This window comes from Asterias amurensis, chromosome 15 (assembly GCF_032118995.1).
Source record: "Asterias amurensis chromosome 15, ASM3211899v1".
Taxonomy (NCBI): Eukaryota; Metazoa; Echinodermata; class Asteroidea; order Forcipulatida; family Asteriidae; genus Asterias; species Asterias amurensis.
In genome coordinates this window covers 12,510,228-12,531,369 of record NC_092662.1, presented here as the reverse complement: position 1 = coordinate 12,531,369, position 21,142 = coordinate 12,510,228, and the positions used below count along the sequence as shown (strand labels likewise).

At 38.6% G+C, this 21,142-nt stretch overlaps 1 protein-coding gene across 4 annotated transcripts in view; it reads right to left on the bottom strand.

Moving 5' to 3' along the window:
• The window catches only part of LOC139947914 (dynamin-1-like), a 39,168-nt gene extending 18,624 nt beyond the window's left edge, over window positions 1-20,544 (bottom strand). For all 4 annotated transcript variants that reach the window (XM_071945767.1, XM_071945769.1, XM_071945766.1 and 1 more), the window contains exons 1-10: window positions 20,264-20,544; window positions 18,028-18,101; window positions 11,396-11,545; window positions 9,858-10,061; window positions 7,905-8,003; window positions 5,889-6,049; window positions 4,973-5,115; window positions 3,571-3,774; window positions 2,800-2,938; window positions 1,768-1,925 (exon numbers count right to left, since the gene is read on the bottom strand). In XM_071945767.1, the coding sequence (XP_071801868.1) occupies window positions 1,768-1,925; window positions 2,800-2,938; window positions 3,571-3,774; window positions 4,973-5,115; window positions 5,889-6,049; window positions 7,905-8,003; window positions 9,858-10,061; window positions 11,396-11,545; window positions 18,028-18,101; window positions 20,264-20,424 (1,493 nt within the window). In that variant the 5' untranslated portion in view covers window positions 20,425-20,544. The remainder of the gene's footprint in view (window positions 1-1,767; window positions 1,926-2,799; window positions 2,939-3,570; window positions 3,775-4,972; window positions 5,116-5,888; window positions 6,050-7,904; window positions 8,004-9,857; window positions 10,062-11,395; window positions 11,546-18,027; window positions 18,102-20,263) is intronic.
• Between the last annotated feature and the right edge of the window lie 598 nt (window positions 20,545-21,142).

Genomic DNA, 21,142 nt, shown 5'->3' with positions numbered 1-21,142 from the left:
AAAATGGTCAACATTAAGGAGTTGCAAGAATAATATTAGAAGCATATCAAATATCATAACAAGTATAACATCATAACAAATCTTACAACTTAGGCCATGTCTAAACTGTCAGCTTTGGTTATGGCTACCTAAAGCCCGGTTCATACTTCCTGCAAATGCGAATGCGATGCGAATTTGACGTCACATCTCTCCTTTCGCAGCGGTATTCGCAAGCCAGTTGCCCAGAGTTGAACTGCTGCGAATTGTTTGTTGCGAATTTGTAACGTCAACATTCACTTGGCATTTGCACATTGCAGGATATATGAACCAGGCTTTATGCTGTTTGCCCAAACTATGAAATGCCCGTTGCAGCCGTAAGCCACATCCAAAACTAAAAGTCATTCAATGCAGACAAAGCCAAGGTTTCTTAATAATAAAAATCTATATTACCTGGGCTTCCTGAAAATTTTTACACCTCTGCGGGGCTATAGGAAAGGTTATAACACCCGGTTCCGGAGTGGGCTCTAGAGCTGCCCTGAACCAAATTATTAAATACCCATGAGAATGAAGGTTCAGGAAAAATAATCAGTGTTTAGTAAGGGGCTAAAATGCGAACACGGACGGTCAAAATTTTGACTCCATAAAATGGCCGACTGTGTATGTGCGAGACGAAAAAAAGAAAACCATGTAATTTTGAGTGATACTTGTGTGGATTATTATATTCATATCAAACGGTTTCAAACGCTTTTCAAAGACCAACTCGTCGATCCTGTGTGCCTTTAAGTTACGCCTGTCTCAAACCAAACATTTTTTGAGTTGACCTGGAGTCACTCTTAATCTTGGTTCTGCGCGACTCTGGAGCCCATGTCTTAACTGGGTGTTACTTGACTAATTAAAAAAAGTGTTTTACAAACACTATACAATTTCTTCTTTTAGCAATGAGGTTTGAAAATATGTTATTGTTTCATTATTAAAGGAACATGTTGCCTTGGATCGGTCGAGTTGGTCTATAAAAAGCGTTTTGTAACCATTTGTTATAAAATGCATATGGTTGGAAAGATGTTTTAAAAGTAGAAGACAATGATCCACACATATTTGCCTCGAATTGTGTGGTTTTCCTTACACTTTGCAAACTAACACGGTCGGCCATTATGGGAGTCAAAAATTTGACTCCCATAAATGGCCGACCGTGTTTGTCGTCGAGGTAAGAGGAAAACCACGCAATTTCGAGTGATACTTGAGTGGATCATTATATTCTACTTTTAAAATGTCTTTCTAATCATATGCCTTTTATAACAAACGGTTACAAACGCTTTTCAAAGACCAACTCGACCGATCCAAGGCAATATGTTCCTTTTATTCTGCTCTTTCTGCCCGAATTCATATTGAATCTTGACACTGCTATGTATTTAATATTGTTTCGACATTGTGATATTATGACCCTTGCAACGGATATATATTTTAAGCCGGATATTGCTTAATACCTTGAGCCTTATGTTGGACTTCAAAAACAAAACAAGAAAAAGGATACAAAACCAATTTCGTGTTTGAAAAGGAATTCATGAGAATTTTGAAAAACAGGGTAAGCAAACTTGGCAAATCCATAAAGTCTTCATGGTTGTATTCATAAATATATTTAAAAGCTGAATATCGTAATTTAACGAAGCATTGATATTGAATATTGAACACACTTGTTGCCTTGAGCCATATGTTGGTTTGTAGACAAAAACAAGAAAAGGAAATATAAACAAACATCAATGAGAATTTTGTGGAACAGGGTAAACTTACTTGGCAAATCCGATGAAGTCTTCGTGGTTGGTGTTCATGTACGCCAGTTGGATGTCGATCAGCAGCAAAACTTGTTCTTTGGTTTTCTGTTCCTTGCTGGCTATGTGCCTGGTCACAATTCCTTCTGTCTCTTCACGAAGACGGGGATATCGTGTCATCTTGTCAAAGAGAAAGGGTCAATCGATCAATAAAATAATGTTCATAAATACCTCAGACAGTTTTTCTATTCCTATTGGTGGTAATGACCAGCTGGAGCTGTTTATAACTGGTTGTTTTCGGATACGTTTGGATGCATACTACGCACACAAATGCAAACCCGAAAACTGTCTCAGTCATAAAAAAGCAACACATGTACAGAGCTCAAGGACATCGGAAAACGGATAAGTTTTACAGAGTTTCTCACTTGATTTTGTCTTTTTTCTCAAAAAGGCATTTAAGAATGGGACAGAAAAGTAGTGATTCGTTCTTAAACTGCCGTTTAAAACCTTGCAGGGTCGTGACCCTGCCAGTTTTAAATGACAGTTCAAGAACTTGACGCTAACCTTTTATTCCCTTAATAATAGTGATCTAAGCATTTACAGTTTAAAGCGATCTTACACTATCAATCAATCAATCACTGGTAACATTTATATGGCGCCATATTCTTTTGTATTTAATTCTTTGGTTGATTGTGAAGCGCTGTGTTCTTTGAAGAGCGCGTTTATTTGGTAAAACCAAGATTAACATTCTTTATCCCGGGTTCAAATTTAACACATCTATTAACTCGTTGCATTACCCGCTGCTAAATATAGGATTCAAACTTCCTCTAGCTACCCGGCAATCTTGGTGGTTTAGTTGGTATGACACTGCTCTAGAATTGCAAGGGCCATGGGTTCAAATCCCACCCGAGTAACATGCCTGTGATATTTTTTTTACAGATCTCGGTAAAGTATAGAGTATAGAGTGCTAAAACACATCGCTGTAAGGGTAAAATCAAAGTTAATATTCTTTATCAACATCTATTAAATAATTATTGTTAATATTAACCCTTACCTTTTCTCCACACTGCCTGACCACATTGTTAAGTTCATTAGTGACCAAGTCAACACATTTCAGAGACGGCTCTTTCAGTCTTTGTACCTGCCGTTTGGTAATTGCTTCAAATGCCATGTCTGGGGTAAACAGACCAACCCTAAAAGAAGAACAAATAAATTTGAGAATTTACTCCACGGTAGTGCATTAACAATTTTACAAGCTAAAGTAGTGGTCCAAGCTAATTTTCTAAACCTTCCCCCAGGTAATAGTTAAAAAGCAGGACAGATTTTTTCAAGTTTCCCAAACAATCTGATAAATCTACTCAGCGAAAGAAAGACGGGTTAATGAAGTTACAAATTCTGGAATTTACAAATTTAATGTTGAAATGATGCCATTTCTACCGTTTGGTAAACCCCTGGGGTTATAGATTCCAAGGAGCTTTTGGCAACAGTATTCAAACCACTAGAGAAGTAGACCAATGCGCAGGATTTCTTTATTTGTGGAAAAGAATATTGTCTGATTTTCTTCACCACGCCAACATAAAAAGTCTGAATTCAGCCAAAAATCTGAACAATCTCATTCCTGAATTATGTAGCACCTTAATAGGGGTTGACAAGGAAGCCGTTTCTCACAATGTTTAGTACTACCAACAGCTCTCCATTGCTCGTTACCAAGTAAGTTTTTTATGCTAACAATTATTATGAGTACTAACCATTCGTGTCCAGTGTCCTGAACAGTGCAATGTTTACAAAAATATAACAAGTTCTAACTTTTTTCTTTAAATCTTACTTGACACCGCGGATGTTCTTGATGGCATAACTGATCTCTCTCCTTAACTCTTTCTCATCATACTCCATCTTGACAACCTCAAACGGGAAGCGTTCATGGAAGATGCGGTTGATCTTGGCCCCGCCCGACAGCTCCATTGTGTTGATTTCATCACCAGCGCCCTCTATGCGCTTCTCAAAATCTGCCCCAAACTGCTGTACCATCCTGCATAAATTTTTGTTGAACATGATATTATTATCAGACTCAAATTTAGCGCACGTCCAGACCTGATACTTCACGGAGGCACCGAAGGCGATTGCCTCTAAGCACCCTGTTCAATGCCTTGGTGCCTGTGAAATGCTCCAGTAGAAACTTACAATTTCATCTTAAGGTGCCCTTTACCAAGGAGAAAATAGCGTGGTGCCCTTGCCCTTTTTAAAAAACGAAGCATACAGGTCTGCAACCAGTATGGTGCTCAAACGCTCTTGAACATTACCCCCCCCCCCTTTTTAGACAGGCTTTGAAGTTTTCATGAAATCTGAAACCAATCTATGTAGCACCTTATAAACGTTTACAAGGTGCTATTGCGCATCAGCCACAGCCAGATACTCTTAGCAATGAGTGGAACTGTGTTCTTTTACATGCATGACACAACAAACATGACATAAACTGTACAATTTTAAGGCCCAACCAAAGGACGAAGCAATAATGATCAAGACTGGGACTCGCACCAACACTATGGTGATCTAAAGAAAAAACAGAGCTTGAGTCTGGTGAGCTTGACCACTCGACCTTGAAACGCCAAGACATTATATTTAAATGGTCTTCCCGTCAAGGGACCTCAACAAACCAAGCTGGCAAAAGCCAATCTCTCTCATATAAAAATAAGTTTAATGTCTAATTATGAAGTGCACAAATCAAGGAATCTTGATTCAATAACTAGACGACAATACTTATTCTAGTCATTGTGAAATCAGCGGTTAGCTTGAGGGATTTAAACCCATACCCTTGTGATTGCAAACCCTGAAGTCTAACCACTGGACCACATTTATCCCCCCTAGGTGTAGAGAAGCAAGTATGTGAAGCATCTTGCTCAAGGACACAAGTGTCACGACTGGACCCCAAACCCACACTCCGATGACTTACATGTAATCACCAAAACCTGAATTTGATTCTCTTAACCGTTTGACCATAACACCCTAGTCATTGTGAAATCACCAGTTAGCTTGAGGGATTCGAATCCATACCCCTGCACCTAGTCATTTTGAAATCTCCAGTTAGCTTGGGAGGTTCGAACCCATACCCCTGCGACTGAAAATCCTGCAGTCTAACCACTGGACCACAGTGACACTTGTTATGTTTATTTAACGGGTAAATTTGCTTGGTAAGCATTTTGTAATACAACAAACAATGCATGACTTACTGTAGCATGTACTTGGTTTTGCGTGTGGGGTCGTTGTAGTCCATGTTCTTGAAATCTGCAACGTCCTTCTCGAGGGAAAGGAGCTGTGTCTGGAGTCTGTTTCTTAGAGCAGGAAGAGTTTCTTTGATGTGGTTGGTCAGTTGCTGAAGAAAGAAAGAAAGAAAGAAAATCAATCAACCAATCAATCAGTCAATCAATCAATCAATCATTCCACCAATCAATCAATCACAACAATCAATCAGTCAATCACTCAATCAATCCAACAATCAATCAATTAATCAATCAATCAATCACGGCCCAATTTCAAACTGCTTAAAAAGGCGAGTCAAATTTTGATACAGTTTGAAAAAAAAAACCCAACTTCCCCACAAGGTGTCCCTATGGTAAAAGGGGGCAAAAGGGGGGGGGCACACAATTTTTCCTAGGGGGGTACTTCAGAAAACCAACTCTCCCACAGAATTATTCTCAGATCAATCTGACTGACAGACTTATCCGGTCTAGAATTTACTGCCTTAAAGGCAAGGGACATTATTGGTAATCACTCAAAATAATTGTGAGCATAAAAAGCTTACTTGTTAATGATCAATAGATGGAGAGCTGTTGATGGCATAAAACATTGTGAGAAACGGTAGTTTTTAAAAAAGAAATGATTTCTCATTAAAATATTTGAATTTGATTTTGAGACCTCAGAAATCAAGCATCTGAAAGCACACAACTTGTGCGACAAAAGAGTTTTTTCTTCCATTATTCTCTCGCAACTTAAACGACCAACTGAGCTACAATTTTCAAAAGTTTGTTATTTTGTGCATACGTTAGGATACACCAAGTGAAGAGACTGGTCTTTGACAATAACCAATAGTGTCCAGTGTCTTAAAGACCTGCAGTCCAGTTTAGACTTAGAGCCCTGTGTACGTACCTGATTGAGAACTTTCTGTAGGTAAGGTGTACCCATCTTATCTGCCATATGACGATAAGATTGATGACTCAGAAAGAATTTACGCTCCGCTGCCAGAGCTGCTTTGATGTCTTTTCTTCCCTCGATATCTCTCTGACTTCTGTTCACAACACCGATGTATCCTGACAAAAACAAGATTCAGGTTATCCCAGAGTGTATCAACCACTGTATAATCAGTTCTTTCCCCAGAGTTTTGTAATCAAAGTTGGGATTGGTGCTAAGCGCAAGTCATGTCAGTGAATAGTAATTGTAAGCACAGACTGCCACGGTAAACAGGGGCAAAGGTATTGAGTAGTGCTGGGCGAATAGTGAAATTTTGTTATTCGGATACCGCTGGCCAACTATCCGAAATTAACCGGATACTCGAATAATTTTTTTCGCCACGAGAGGGCGCTGTTCGTTTGTGAATGAGATCTTATGGGCGGATTGATATTAGTTTTAGACAGTGTCACTCGGTTCATTCATAAAAATGACCAGATCTAATTTAAAGATGGCGATTTGCTTTTTCTTTTGATCGTAATTGACTCTATGTGAAGGAAAACTTGTGTAATCTTTGGACAAATTACGTCAGAAATGTCATTGTTTTAACTCTTCACGGAGGTGAGCATAGTTAAATACTTAATTTATACTGTTTTATGCTGTCTTAACAGAAGTTTCATAAGGATTCAGACGAAACATTCATATCTGTTGTCGCCCGACGTCCGCGGATATTCGGATAGTTAAAGAATATCCGGTTACTCGGTTGTTATTACAGAATTATCCGGTTTGTACAGAGGTATTTGCGCCCTATGCGGATATCCGGTTAAGAAAAAAAAGGCATTCGCGGTTACGGATAGGAAAACCTATTCGCCATTAACCGGATATTCGAATAATTCGCCCAGGCCTAGTATTGAGCACTGGTTTCCTGGTTTAAGAGTAATAATTGTTGCAGTAAAAAACTCCATGAAAACAACTGGAAAAAGCCAAAGGTATATAAATTTGTAGAACACAGATACAAAGTGAACTTTCCCATAAATGTACATGTATCAACGTAGCAGATGGCTGAACAAAAGGAACATCATGTGTAAATGTACATCATGCCAGTAGTCAACAATTGTTCACATTTTCACAAACGCCTTTCTGGAAAAGAATAATTTCAGATGCGTACAAAAGCAGTTGTCCCTGGAAAAATAGATTAATCAAAGTGATAACTTAAATCTACAGGTAGGTCATACATTGGTCTTTTTGTAAATAGTTTTTGCAATAATTGTTGACACTGTGCCAACACTGTTCACTTCAATGAAAAATTTGTAGTTTTAAATTGGCTATTTGTGACCCGCTCTGTGAAAATGAGTCAGATGTAGGCAATTTCAAGAATTGAGTTATATGCATGGCTGGAAAGAACACATAAGCAGCAGTAATTTGGTATGTGTCTAAGCTTTGGGGTGTATTGCGTTGCTGATTTACTCCCGTTTGAAATTAGCCACTACACCACTTTTTGTGAAGAACGAATTACAAGTAAAATGATATTTTAAACTACCATTGTGTGCAAAAGGATACAAATTAGACATAAGTTTGATTACAAAATTGTTGTATTCATTCATAGCTTTATTGCCTAAAAGTAAGTGTTCTAAAGGATAACTATGCAACTAAGATCTTAAAAATAAAAAAAAAATAAAAAAAAAATAAAAAAATAAAAACCAGTTTCCACATTAACCTGTCCATAATTGCATTGGGCGACATCTGACTCATTTTCACAGAGTGGGTCACATTTTGTGATATCTCAACACTGTAAATTGGTACTGACCTTGTTGTATTGAGTGTACTTATGCAACAATTACATTCATGACTTGAAACTTGATGTAAAATATTGGTGCCAATAATGACATCCAGAATTTGAAAAACACAACAATGTGTAAAAACACAAACTGCCAAAAATGTGGGATTTGTTTAAGTTTTCGTTTTGCGGAAAAAGATAACATGATGGCCTGTTCTTACCTCTGCGTAGTGGTAACAGTTTATTCTCCAGAATATTACGCGCGTCAGTTCCGTCATCCATCAAATCCAGTTTTGTAATCACACCAATTGTGCGTGTACCTGGCCATAGACAATAATTACACAAATAAAAAATGAATCAAAACATTTGCTTTACAGATATATGTATAATACGGTGTCTTAGCGAGGAATTTGAAAAATGGGAGTGCAAACTGAAAAGTTGGAGTGCAACCTAAAATCACTACAAAAAATAGAAACATTGTGTGCATAGCACACAACATGAGTGCGCAGCGCGAAGTCTGTCTTGGCCGGGGCCTAAAAGCTCAGGCTACTGCAGGTGCTCTCTGGTGGTTTTTGATGCAGTTTTATAAAAAACAAATACAGCATGTACCAAGGAAACTGTTTAGTAGCCCCACACCTTCCCTTCCTAACAACAATAATAATGTTTTTTTCAAGCACAAGTGGATATTCTCAACAATATTTCTTACACAATAATACAGGAAAATTTCGCAGACCTTTATCATGGTGCCAACATCTTGGTTTTTTCCCCGTTTTTTTTTTCAGACCCCCAAAATTTGATTAAATGAACACTTGGTATGCTGGGAGAAAAATAGATGTTTCTCTTTTGTTTAAAGTGGTGTACATGTAGCCACTACTCATCCTTGAATACTGCTGATGCATTACAAATAGTATTGGTCAATCAGCTATTGACATATTATTGTTATGAGTATTTACCATCGACTGCAAACTGTCAAACATTTATTCATCACATATTAATTCCAACTAGTTATTTATAAAGTGTCGCTGCATGCCTATATTCGCATATATTAATTCCTAGTGCGGCGTAGAGGCATTCCGTCCCACAAGAAATGAAAGTCAGGAGCAAATATCGCTCATTTGCATAATCATGAAGAGGATCCGATGCAAGTAGTTGCTTGAGGCAATTCAAGATTCAATTACGGTTACAGTAAACTTCCACATCAGCTGCAGAGGAATAGCAAGTTTTTATATATTGTGTGTAAGCGTAAAGTGCCAAAGTGATTAAAGCCCAGACCTGATACTTCATGTAGGCAACGAAAGCAATTACCTCCGTGCCCCCTGGTCATTGCCTTGGTGCCCTTGAAAGTACAAATGAATAACTTCCTCATAGGGTGCCCTTTACCAAGTAGGAAATGCCTTGGTGCCTCTGCCCTTACAAAAAGTGAGTGCAGAAACCCTGACAATAAACCACACAGTAAAGAGCACCAGTCTATTCAAGACTCAAGTCAAAGGCAATTCTCCTTGCTTTCAGATGAAGAATGGACCAGGCTTTATTGTTCATCTGTTGTAGGTTGTCGTGGTTAAGAGCAATGAGTTCAAATTCTGGTGGTTAAGTCATCGGCGTGTGGGTTCGAATATCGGTCATGGTACTTTGGTAGCAAGATACTTAACTATAATTGCTTCTCTTCACCAAGAGATATAAACGGGTACCTTCGAGGGTAGAGGATAATGTTGTGTATGAAAAAGCCTTCGGAGCACTACGTTTGCCCGTAATAGGTTTTATCTTCAAGTACGCGCTAATCCTCCAATCAGATTGGCAGAATGGAGTGGTGATAAAAACCTATATTGCACGGCTAATATCACTACCATGCGTCTTGTGTGTTCTATGTCACGCGCCAAGTTTGCTTGAAGATAAATACGTTACCACACGCGCGCGAGTGGAATATGGAAAAATATAGCGCATCTGCGTCCATTATCCAACTCGGCCTTCGGCCTCGTTGGATATGGGACGCAGACGCGCTATATTTTTCCGTATTCCACTCGCGCTTGTGTGATAACTTATAATATACTCACCAGGGAGCTGAGGAAGATTTAAGGATTGTTATTGGTCCAATGACCACTAATGTAAAGCTCATTGAGACGGTTATTGTAAAACGCGCCAATTTGTTTTGATTATTTGAATCTTTTATTCTTTACCTGAGGGGTCGACCTCCTTGGCTATTTTCAGGGCATCAGAGTTGGCCAAGTCCGTGTTAGCCGGGGAGACGGCAAGAACGAGACAGTTCTCTTTCATAACAAACTCCATTACCATTGATCTGATCTGTACTTCAATGTCTGCTGGCTGGTCACCAACTGGTACCTTCGTCATACCAGGGAGGTCGATCAGCGTCAAATTCAACACTAAAAAGAAACATAGAAAAATTCACTGATGTATTTTAATACCGATATCAAAGGTTATTAATTTTGGTTTCACCCATATAGTAAACACCCATCTGTATACTCAGTACTTTTCCGAGCTCTGTGAAAACAAAAGCCACAGGCATATTGCTTGGGTGGGAATCGAACCCGCAACCGTTGCAATTCTAGAGCACTGTCTTACATATTACAACATCATTGTCTAGTTTAATCTAAAAGCTGACCGATTCAAACTAGAACCATAATTCCCCACTATGGTTAAAGACTGATTGTCTTATTCATTGAGAGGGTAAGGCCATTTTTATTTTGAGATGGGAAACTTTTGGAGCACCAAGGCCAAGACCGGGGAACAGAGGCTTTTGTGGTCTCTTTGTACTAAGCTTGGGCGGTATGGATTTATTTTATTCAACATATATCGCTGACAATATATCGCGATATTCGATATAATCGCGATTAATTAAATTTGACATCATCAGTCTTCAAACTCCAAGTGAAAGTTGTAGAAGAGACAGTCATAGTGTAAGAGAGGTGTTCTAATGACCTATTCTTCTGGTTTTACTCCAAACCTATGGGGTGCAAGATGTCTCAGCTAGCAAATACATCGCGATATTTAATCGATATCGCGATATATCGCGATTATCGTGATATTATCGCGATATATCGATATTTCGATTAAAACCAAATCCATCCGATATCGAAATCGTTTCCAAATTAATATCGCGATATTCGATAATATCGTGATATCGCCCAAGCTTACTTTGTTCCAAGCCTTATTTCTAACTTCAATTATTTGTTTCAGTTGCACACAGTTTCCCAGAGGGTGCCCAGAGATAACACAATACATTTACAGGCCTGTATGCTTCGTATTCGAAACAGCAAGGGCACCAAGGCATTTTCTCCTTGGTATAGGGCACCCTATGAGGAAATTGTAAATTTCTACTGGAACATTTCAAGGGCACCAAGGCAATGACCATGGAGGCATGGAGGCAATTGCCTTCGTTGCCTCCGTGAAGTATCAGGCCTTCATTTAATAGATAATAAATTTGCATCGGGATAAAGGATATTAATCTTGGTTTTTCAATCTTGGTGGTCTAGTTGGTAAGACACTGCTCTAGAATTGCAAAGGTTGTGGGTTTGAATTCCACCCGAGTAATATGTGTGTAATTTGTTTTCACATAACTTGGGGAAGTACAGAGTATACAGTGCTGTCTACATATAATCAATTTAGTTAAAAATTTGACAAGAAAATTTAAGAAAGAATAATTAGGCTAAAGCACAGGGCAGGGAGGGATGTACGGAGGGTGGGGCTTAGTACTGACCATGAGGGGAGTAGACCCTAAGGTTGATAGGGACGGCTGAGATGCCTTTATTGCTCCCGGTGATGCGGTCCGTCTCTGCTTCAATCTCCTTCCGGATCTCATCAAAGTCTGTGAACTTCTTGCCCCGGCAATGAAGGAACTCACCATATTCTGCATGGAGAAATTTGAAAAATGGATGTATTTAGTAAATTAAGTGCACACCACTTTGGATATTAAGAACAAAACTTTGCACAAATGTTTCCAGACATAGAATAAGAACAAGAGCGGCGGTATTTTCTGCAAGCGGCACTCATAAAACCCATCCCAAAACAAAACAATAAATCATAAATGACAGCACATACTGCAAGTAGAACGTCGAGTTAACAAAAAGCTTTTTTATGCAGGGTTGAAAGTTTCAGATAGGGAGCACCATAGCCTTAGAGCTGCAAATCTGAAAACTTCTCTCCTCCCACTCATTTAATTGATGACTCGCCATTTGTTCCTGAACATGCTGACGGAGTTTTTGTTGTTTACTGGCCTAAAGAGTATAGAATATGTACAAATACATACTGTATGTAAATTATACACTAAAAAGACATTTAAGGGGCAGCCTCATTGGAAGATGTAAACATCTAGAATGTCTTAGAGTACTCTTTGTACAACACAAATGTCCACAGATTTTCATGTTTGAAGATGATGATGGTAGACAGCTTCCCTTAAAATATTATTTGCTGAGGTGCCGTATTTTTGTGAGAAATCAGTAAAACAATGTCACAAAAATATTTCCGTCTCAGTGAGACGAAAACTATTTGAGCAAGTACAACAGATTTTTGTGACTCTCCTGAAAACATTGCTCTGTGATTTACACATTTTGTTCTAAAAAACTTGACTAATGAAGCTGAATCTTTTACAGGTAATTTATATAATCTACACATGTGTCGTGGGAGTGTCGTGGCGGAGTGGTTAAGAGCACCGAATTCAAACTCTGGTGTTTCTGATCAGCAGAGTGTGGGTTCGAATCCCCAGCCGTGACACTTGTGTCCTTAAGCAAGACACATAACCATTGCTTCGTCCTTCGGATGGGACGTAAAGCCGTTGGTCCCATGTGTTGTGTAAACGCACGTAAAAGAACCCAGTGCACTTATCGAAAAGAGAAGGGGTTCGCCCCGGTGTTCCTGGCTGGATTGGCAGCATACTGCGCCACATCACCTTGTAAACCATAACATGGTGCTTAATGATTAGGTCTTATATCTCAAAATTCGCCCCACTCCTTGCAGTAATAATACCTGGCGCTTTGTATCCTTTGGCAAAAGGCGCATTATAAACACGGTTGTTATTATTATTATTATTATTATTATTATTATTATTATTATTATTATTATTATTATTATTATTATGTACATCTTTATTCATAGTTGGTAGGGATTTGTGTCATGGCTGAAAACTTCATCTTCAAAAGGTATCAAAACCATTTAAAGTAAATCAAGGAAGTAGAAACAAAATACAAAATAAAAAAGGCTAAAGAACCTAGTTAGAAAACTTGGTCGCCATGTCCCTAAAATCCAAATATGTACATGTACACGAGTTATACTTGACTCTGTATATCTTATCTTGCAGCACTAAAGAGTAAACCCCCTAAATACCCTATCGAACAAAAACACCCGCACAAAGTAGGCCTACCTGTACAAGTGCAAGGCATTACAGATCAACGTTATAATAACATAATATGAACATGTACATTTTTTTTAACAGGCTTTGAATTTGTGATTGAAGGGGCACAGCAATTTTCCGCAGGTAAGGGGCACTTCTATGTGGAGAAGGGCACCACAGCAATTCTGTGGGTGCTATGTTTTTTTTTGAGAACCCCAAAACCGTCTGACTTGAGCTTACAGGCCCGACATTGAAATCACTGGCCGCAGGCAAGTGTATAAGTCTAGCCCTGGGTTATTTGAAATAGTATGCCAATATTGAAAAATCTCAATTCTAAATATTCTATGGAATATTCTGTAGCCATTGTGTAGCCATTCTGTAGCTTCAGACTCTGTACAAGTCAAGAAATATAATATTCTTCGTCTTCAGAGATAAAATCCAATCACTCCACACACGTACATCAGGATACACAGTGCAGAAGTCAATATTATGAGGGTGCATATTGTAAATGCAGTCTATCAGCACCCCGTGTACATTGTTCAATCATATAGAGATAAATTTTTTTTTCTCTGTGGTTCACTGTGTAGACCTACACTGTAACTGTACCGATACAGGAACCAGGCTGTATAACCTCAGTGCCTCGGAGTGTATTGATTTCCTATAAGGCAGGCTTAGTACAAAATTCCCTGCCAATAAATTGCAGCTTAAAGCAGGTTACATGATAGGCAAAGTAAACCATTGTTTTTGTAACCGTTCAATAGTTTTAATCCTATAAGAAAAACGTGTGGAAATTTCATTTCTAAAAAAGTAGTTTTTGAGATATTGCCAAAATTCAGGAGTGGTTTAACCGTGCAGAAGGAATTTTATTCCGTCTGTCATGTTTGTAACTAGAATGCAATCTGAGAATCGTTCAAACATAAAGCGTTTCCCAGAAATAATTGTTACTCAATTTCTCTAAAACCATATCTTTCAGAAGGGAATCATTTCTCAAATACATTACCAACAGCTGCAGCGCATCTTAGATAGCACTTTTTTAATTTTCATTAATTTTTTGAGTATTTGCCAAAGGTATACCCTCCCTTTAAGCATTGCAAATTGGCAATAATTGTCAGCTTCTGTATGTGTGTCATTAAGCACTGGTTTACTTGTGTTACAGTGTACATGTAGGTCATATGTGACAAAACCTAATTACCTGAACGATTCATTAAAATGCACTGCAGTACAGACCACACCACTTGCAAACCAAACCATTGTACATACGTACATGTACAATGCATTTCTTCTTCCCCCCCCCCTTTTTCAGGGGAAGGAGGCAGGGTTGTTTATTTTCCTTCTATTTGTGTGGAGGCAGTGGATAGACAGGTGGATGGAAATTATGAGGACAAAAACATTAATTCCATTTTCAAAAAAAGATAACTCCATCTTTAAGTAAAATCACTTGTGTATCAATGGTGTACCTGTATACTTCATTGTAATTTTGTGGTACTGTACATACTGCACATGCACAGTATGTGTACGCAGCAATGGGTTGTGGAAATGAGTGCAAACCCACAGGGAAGATTTGTATCATGTATTGTAAAGCTCAGTTCATATTTCCTGCGAATGCGATACTAATGTTGACGACACAAATTTGCAAAGAATAGTTCGAGCTGTGCTCAACTCTTGCGAATATTTGCAGCGAAAACAGAGTTTTGACAGCAAATTTGCATTCGCAGGAAGTTTGAAACCAGGCTTTAGTCTATCCAATAGTTTTCATTAAGAGAAATGGTATTTGATCACATTGATAAGCCTTAAGTGTTATTGGATAACTAGACAAAGCATTCAAGGGCTATTATTCACTTGGTTATGAATGTAATATTATCAGTTTATAACACAACAGTAACATAGAAGGGAAAAATATAACGCATGAGGCCAAGGGCCAAGGAAAAGAGTTCTGGAAGATTCACAAACATGAGTACTGGAGTAAAGTTAGCAATCATATACTTGTTGAGCTTTGGGCTGAGCCTCAAAAAACATGTTTCTGAATTTTTTTGTTTGCAGTCCATGTACATGTATCTATGTGTAATGTAAAGAATATTATTCTTACACTATACATGTACCATACAGGAACTAGTTAATCTTTTCACACCATAATGCAGACATGTTTAATAAAGACCTCATGTTTACACAGTTTACATTCAGTGACAGTATCTACTGTTTAGATGACATTGGTTGACATTTAAACCAGGAAGTAAGAAAGTTGTACCATGCTATCAAACATGACATGTCCCTGAACATTTTACTTCAAGCTTAGCAATACCAGGCATGACTATGGTTTAAACTATTAAGACCTTTGCTCTAGAATGCACGGATAATCTGTGCACAAATTTTAGACTGGACCCAAGCCCAAGGCCACTGATTTTAGCATAAGGCCAATAAACTCAAGACTGTACGCAAGTTCCGTAGTCTTGTGTTTTTCAATTGAAAAATAAAATACCCAGCTGTCTAAAGGCCGAATCACACTGCAGCGATAAGAAACGATAACTATCACAACGCAAAGAGAACGCATGCTATTGGTTGAATTGCTCCACGCAGATTTCGCGCACGCTTTTTCCACTAATCAAAGGCGTGCATTGTTAACGTTCTCGTTCTCGTTATCGAGGTCAGTGTGACCGGGCCTTAAAGCCTGATTCATACTTCCTGCGAATACGGAGCGAATTTTGACAGCACATGGCTGTTTTTCGCTGTGAATATTTCACAGGAGTCAAGCACAGGGCAATTCTTCCAAGTTTTCAAATTGCATGAAGTATGAATGTAGGGCTTAATGGTTTAGTATTTTGAAAAAAATAATGTCATCAACTAAAATGCGCAGTTAAAATGTTGACTCACAGTGTGACAAGTATCTCTTAGTTTCAGTTCTGTTAAATTTTGAAGTACACTTACCCACAACACAAATGAGATAAATGTTCACTTAGTGCTTGTTAAAAAAATACATGTAGCAGTGTATTGTATAGGCTATGTATGTACATCAATTTTGTCTTCCCATTTGGACTCATTGTACCCAAAAAATATGTAGAAATCTTGAGCTGCAAGTCCATAACAGCTTGTGGATGTTACCCCAAAATAAAAGCCCAGAATCAATGGTCCGAATCCCACCCAAGCAGCTTGTGAATGTTTCCCCCATCAAATTTTGACAGCACTAGTATGCAGTGCTTATAACACAGTGTAAGGGGAAAACCCCAATTACCGCATTGATCATCTTATTACATTTAGTTCAACTTTTAGTACAAGTTGGTCTGTTCTGGCATTTGAATTGAAAAGGTTGTTCTTTTTTTACGAATAATTTCAATCCAAAACATGTCCATCCAAATTTTGCCCATGCCCTGGTTTACAGGCATTAACAGGTTGTCAGGTTGCATGGCTTCTGAATGGCACCTCATACAAAGATATTGACAAAATAGGAAGACCACGAAAATTAGAGCTGGATAGCTCAGTTGGTAGAGGTTAATCCGGAGGTCACTGATTGAAATCCAACTCTTGTAAATGTCTTTGTTCAACCAACATTTATTTAAAATGTATCCATTCAGTTTCCCTTGTAGAACCCTACAAGTGCTCTACAGCGCTCACAAGTTTTTAACAACCTTTTTTGTATGCCTAAAGCAGTCAGTTTTCGGAGCCAGTACTTTTTGTAGGGCAATAAACACCATGTCTACAGATTTACACTAAACTTACACACTTTGAAGATAATGATAGTAGAAAGCTTGCCTAAAAGTATTAGTTGCTGAGGTGCTGTAGTTTTTGAGAAATGAGTAAAACCATGTCGTGAAAATAATTTTTGTCTCAGTGATCGGGAGATGAAACTTGCTTTAGCATGTAAAAACTTATTTTTTTTTATAGCTCAATCGGGTGACGAAGTTGCGAGATAACTATGAAAGAAAAAAAACCTTGTCACACGAAGGGGTGTGCTTTCAGATGCCTGATTTCTAAAACCTCAAAATCTTATTCTAAGGTCTGAAGAACAAATTCGTGGAAAATTACTTCTTTCTTGAAAACTACGTCACTTCAGAGGGAGCTGTTTCTCACAAAGTTTTATACTATCAACCTCTCCCCATTACTTGTTTACCAAGTAAGGTTTTATGCTAATAATTATTTTGAGTAACCACCAATTTAGTGTCCACTGCCTTTAAAGGGAAGGTACACGTTTGGTAATTACTCAAAACAAATGTTAACTTAAAGGGACACATTGCCTTGGATCGGTCGAGTTGGTCTTTGAAAAGCGTTTGTAATCGTTTTTTTATAAAATGCATATGGGTAGAAAGATGTTGTAAAAGAAGAATACAATGATCCACACAAACATGCCTCGAAATTGCGTGGTTTTCCTTTTACCTCGTCGACTAACACGGTCGGCCATTTATGGGAGTCAAAATTTTGACTCCCATAAATGGCTGACCGGGTTAGTTCACACAGTAGAAGAAAAACCACGCAATTTCGAGGCATGTTTGTGTGGATCATTGTATTCTACTTTTAAAACATCTTTCCAACCACATGCATTATATAAAAAACGGTTACAAATGCTTTTGTTTTGACCAACTCGTCCGTTCCAAGGCAACGTGTTCCTTTAAAAATTGACTTGATACTGAGCATTGAAGAGCTAGTTGATAGTATAAAACATTGTGGGAAACGACTCCCTCTGAAGTAGCGTAGTTTTTGAGAAAGTGGTAATTTCTCATTTAAATAATAAAAGACTTCTAGCTAGAAGTCTTTTAATCCTATCTGAAAGCACACAAACTCGTCCATCAAGTGTGTTTTTCTTTCACCATTTTCTTGCAACTTCGACTACCGATTGAGCTCAAATTTTCACAGGCTTGTTATTTTGCGCTTATGTTGGGATACACCAAGTACGAACACTGGTCTTTGACAATTTCGAAACAAGTATAGGGCCTTAAACATGATGTTTTGGGGATATTTGTTTACATGCAAACAGTACATTCATCCGTTTGAGTTTTGTTTAGTTGTGTACAAACCTGCTTTGGATTGGTTGAGCTGGAGGATGAGTGGTCTTCTTGTTACAATACCTGATCCTCTAGGAAGGAAGTCTCTGTATAGAAAAAAGACAAATAGGATGCCGAGTTAAGACTGATAGTAAACTGTGGTAACACCACTCGCCTGGAATATACATGTACCTTAATCTCGCTGTCACCATATTGGTCACAGACGTCTGCAGAGCTAGCGGGTGATACGGCGCACTGCCCATGGTAGCAAGGTTGGTTACAATGAGTTGGACTGGAGTAAAATCAAGATGACCACACAGTGATAAAGGTCTATTACCTGCAGGCCAGAGGCCATGGCCTCCGTTGCCCCTGGTCTTGGCCTTGGTGCCCCTTCAAAAGTTTCCCACTGACGTTAAGATTTTCCAATGGAAGTGCCCTTTGCAAAATGAAAATGGCCTTGCCCTTTCAAAGATGAAATTCCAGGCCTCACACTATGTGAATTTCTGTTTTGTAGTGTTTCTTTTCAGCACCAACACTTACTCCAAAGAGTTATTCAAATGGTGTTTTCAAGAGAATCATTCCCCTTGTATAGAAGAGCAAAATGCTCCGCAAAATGTCTCAGTTGCTACTAAAAAAATCATAATTTGCTAATCAATGGTCGCATTCTTTGAAAGCAAAAATTTCCAGTAAAAATATTTTGCAATGCAATATTGCTGGACAAAATCATTCCCTGTTACCGCAAACTTTTTAGTTTACTTCAAGTTCTAGTAACGTAACCCTCCTCCTGACTGTAGGGCTACGAAGCATGCTCGAATAGTAAATAGCAAAATGGTCAAACACATACAATTTTGACGTAGTCAACAGATTTGCTCTATTTTTACCACTTTCGAAAATCATGGCACAAACTCTATGAACACGAACTTAATATCTAACGAATAACACTCAAAACACCATTGAGAAAATATTTTTTTAAAAAGGACAAAAACTTAACAGATCCTGTGCGAAACAGTCACAAATGTCCCAGGTTGAAATGTCGCATCGCCACTTTGTGACTTCCCGATATATGTTCAACGCTTTTTTTGGGTCACCAAGCGCTGAACCGCAGGTACCAGCCAATTGATATGACGACCTGGCGAGCCGCGGCCGAGTTGGACTAAACCATTCTGTAAAAGGGGTGTTACAAGGCATTGCGACAGTGCGTGGACGCTATATGAGTGAACGACGGGCATAGTAAATGGACAGCGCACACGCAATGCCTTATTACACCCCTTTTACAGAATGGTTTAGTCCAACTCAGCCGCGGCTTGGCAGGTTATCAATTCAATTGGCTGGTACCTGTGGTTCAGCCCTTGGTGACCAAAAAAATAAAGCGTTCAACATGTCGGGAAGTTGCAAAATGGCGATGCGACAGGTTTAAAATAGAACCTGGAAAATTTGGGACTGTTTCGCTCCGGGATCTGGTAAGTTTTTGTCCTATTTCTTAGACATATTTTCTCAATTGTGTTTTTGAGTGTTATTGATTGACATTGAGGATTAAGTTCGTGTTCCGAGAATTTGTGTCATGATTTTTGAAAGTGGTAAAAACTGAAAAATTTGTCGACTAGACCATTTCGCCCTTTACAAATCGATGCTTCGTAACCCTCCGGCTAGGCCGTCGGGAGGAGGGTTACGTTATCGCAACTATTCAAGTACAACCATGCAAAGTTTCAAATCCTACTATGCAAACAGGAATACCTCGTTTGAGAGTAAACTAGATACTATTTTAATTCATAACCAGTGAAAATTAGTGGCAGGATACAGACAATGTCCAATTGACACTTCAACTGTTCTCTTTCTAATTACTAAATTAGTATATCCCCCTGATATGATTAGTGTAGTGATGGAAATATTAAAATTGCAAAAACAATATGCATATACCTCAGTTAGGCTACATAGTTTAATTTTAAACAATAACATTGATGAATGTTAGTCAAAACAGATGCTGAAACCACGGTTTAAGTTAACGTAGGCCCTTACTCATTAAATATTAACAATGATATTATTATACCAAAGTTAAACAATGAATTATTGATTGCATTAAAATTAAAAAAATAGGCACCCTAATAAATAAGACATGACCACAAAAATTATTGTATCTTATCCAGTTAAGATTATGTTTTTGGTCATAATCGGGGAAACAGTGGCGAATAAGATACAATACTGTAGATTGCCAAGCAATCATCGGGTTCGAACTTGGACTTTAGCCGTAAAATCTTTTCCGTAAAATTACCTTCCAACAAAATTTTCCAGCACGGAGCTTTTACCGGCACTCTGCCCGCCCACTACGGCAATCTGTGGCAGGTCCAGGGAACTCCCAAGTCCGATGGTTGCAAAAGCATCTTGAAGCTTGTTCACGATGGGTATAAGATCTTCCATTCCATGGTTACCCATCTTGAGGCCTTTATCAGTGTGCCAATGATCAGAAATAAACTTAAAACTCGCTTTTAAACGGTTAAAATTAATACACTAATGCAAGTGTCACCCGGTGCTGACTGCATTTACAATGTTTGCCCTCAGTGCACTCGCAAAATGGCCACCCACTTCCTGAGTCTGCGCAGTGTGAGTGACTCGCGGAGATCTCTAGTATAGCGGTGACGTCATCCAATTTCCATCTAAAGTTGATGACACGCGCACACAAACTCTCTCTGCTCGGACCAACAAACATGTATGACGCATAAAACCCAAACCGCCACACCATTGTTAACAATATTGAATTGTATTTACACGAATTCAGACTAGGACACCAGGGGCCCGGGTCGAATGAGTCACCCGTTGGATACGGGACGGGACGGGGCACCAGTTTGTATTAACAGAAAGCCGCGCAGCCAAGAAGTTCAAAATTAAACTAGGTCGATGACATCACTGCTTACGCAATAATAAGTAGCATAAGCGGAAAGTTGCTTTTTCAAAGTTGTTCATTATTTTGTTTAACTAATACTAAAATATATAATGTACTAAATATATAAGTGACTTCCACTGGCCTAAATTCTAGAGATGCAAAAAAGAAAGAGCTTATCATAAGAAGTGCGCTTACTACAATAAGGTTCTAAACTTCTATGTCATGTAATTAATGTATGACCGGTATCTAGCTCAATGCTGCTTAGCAGAC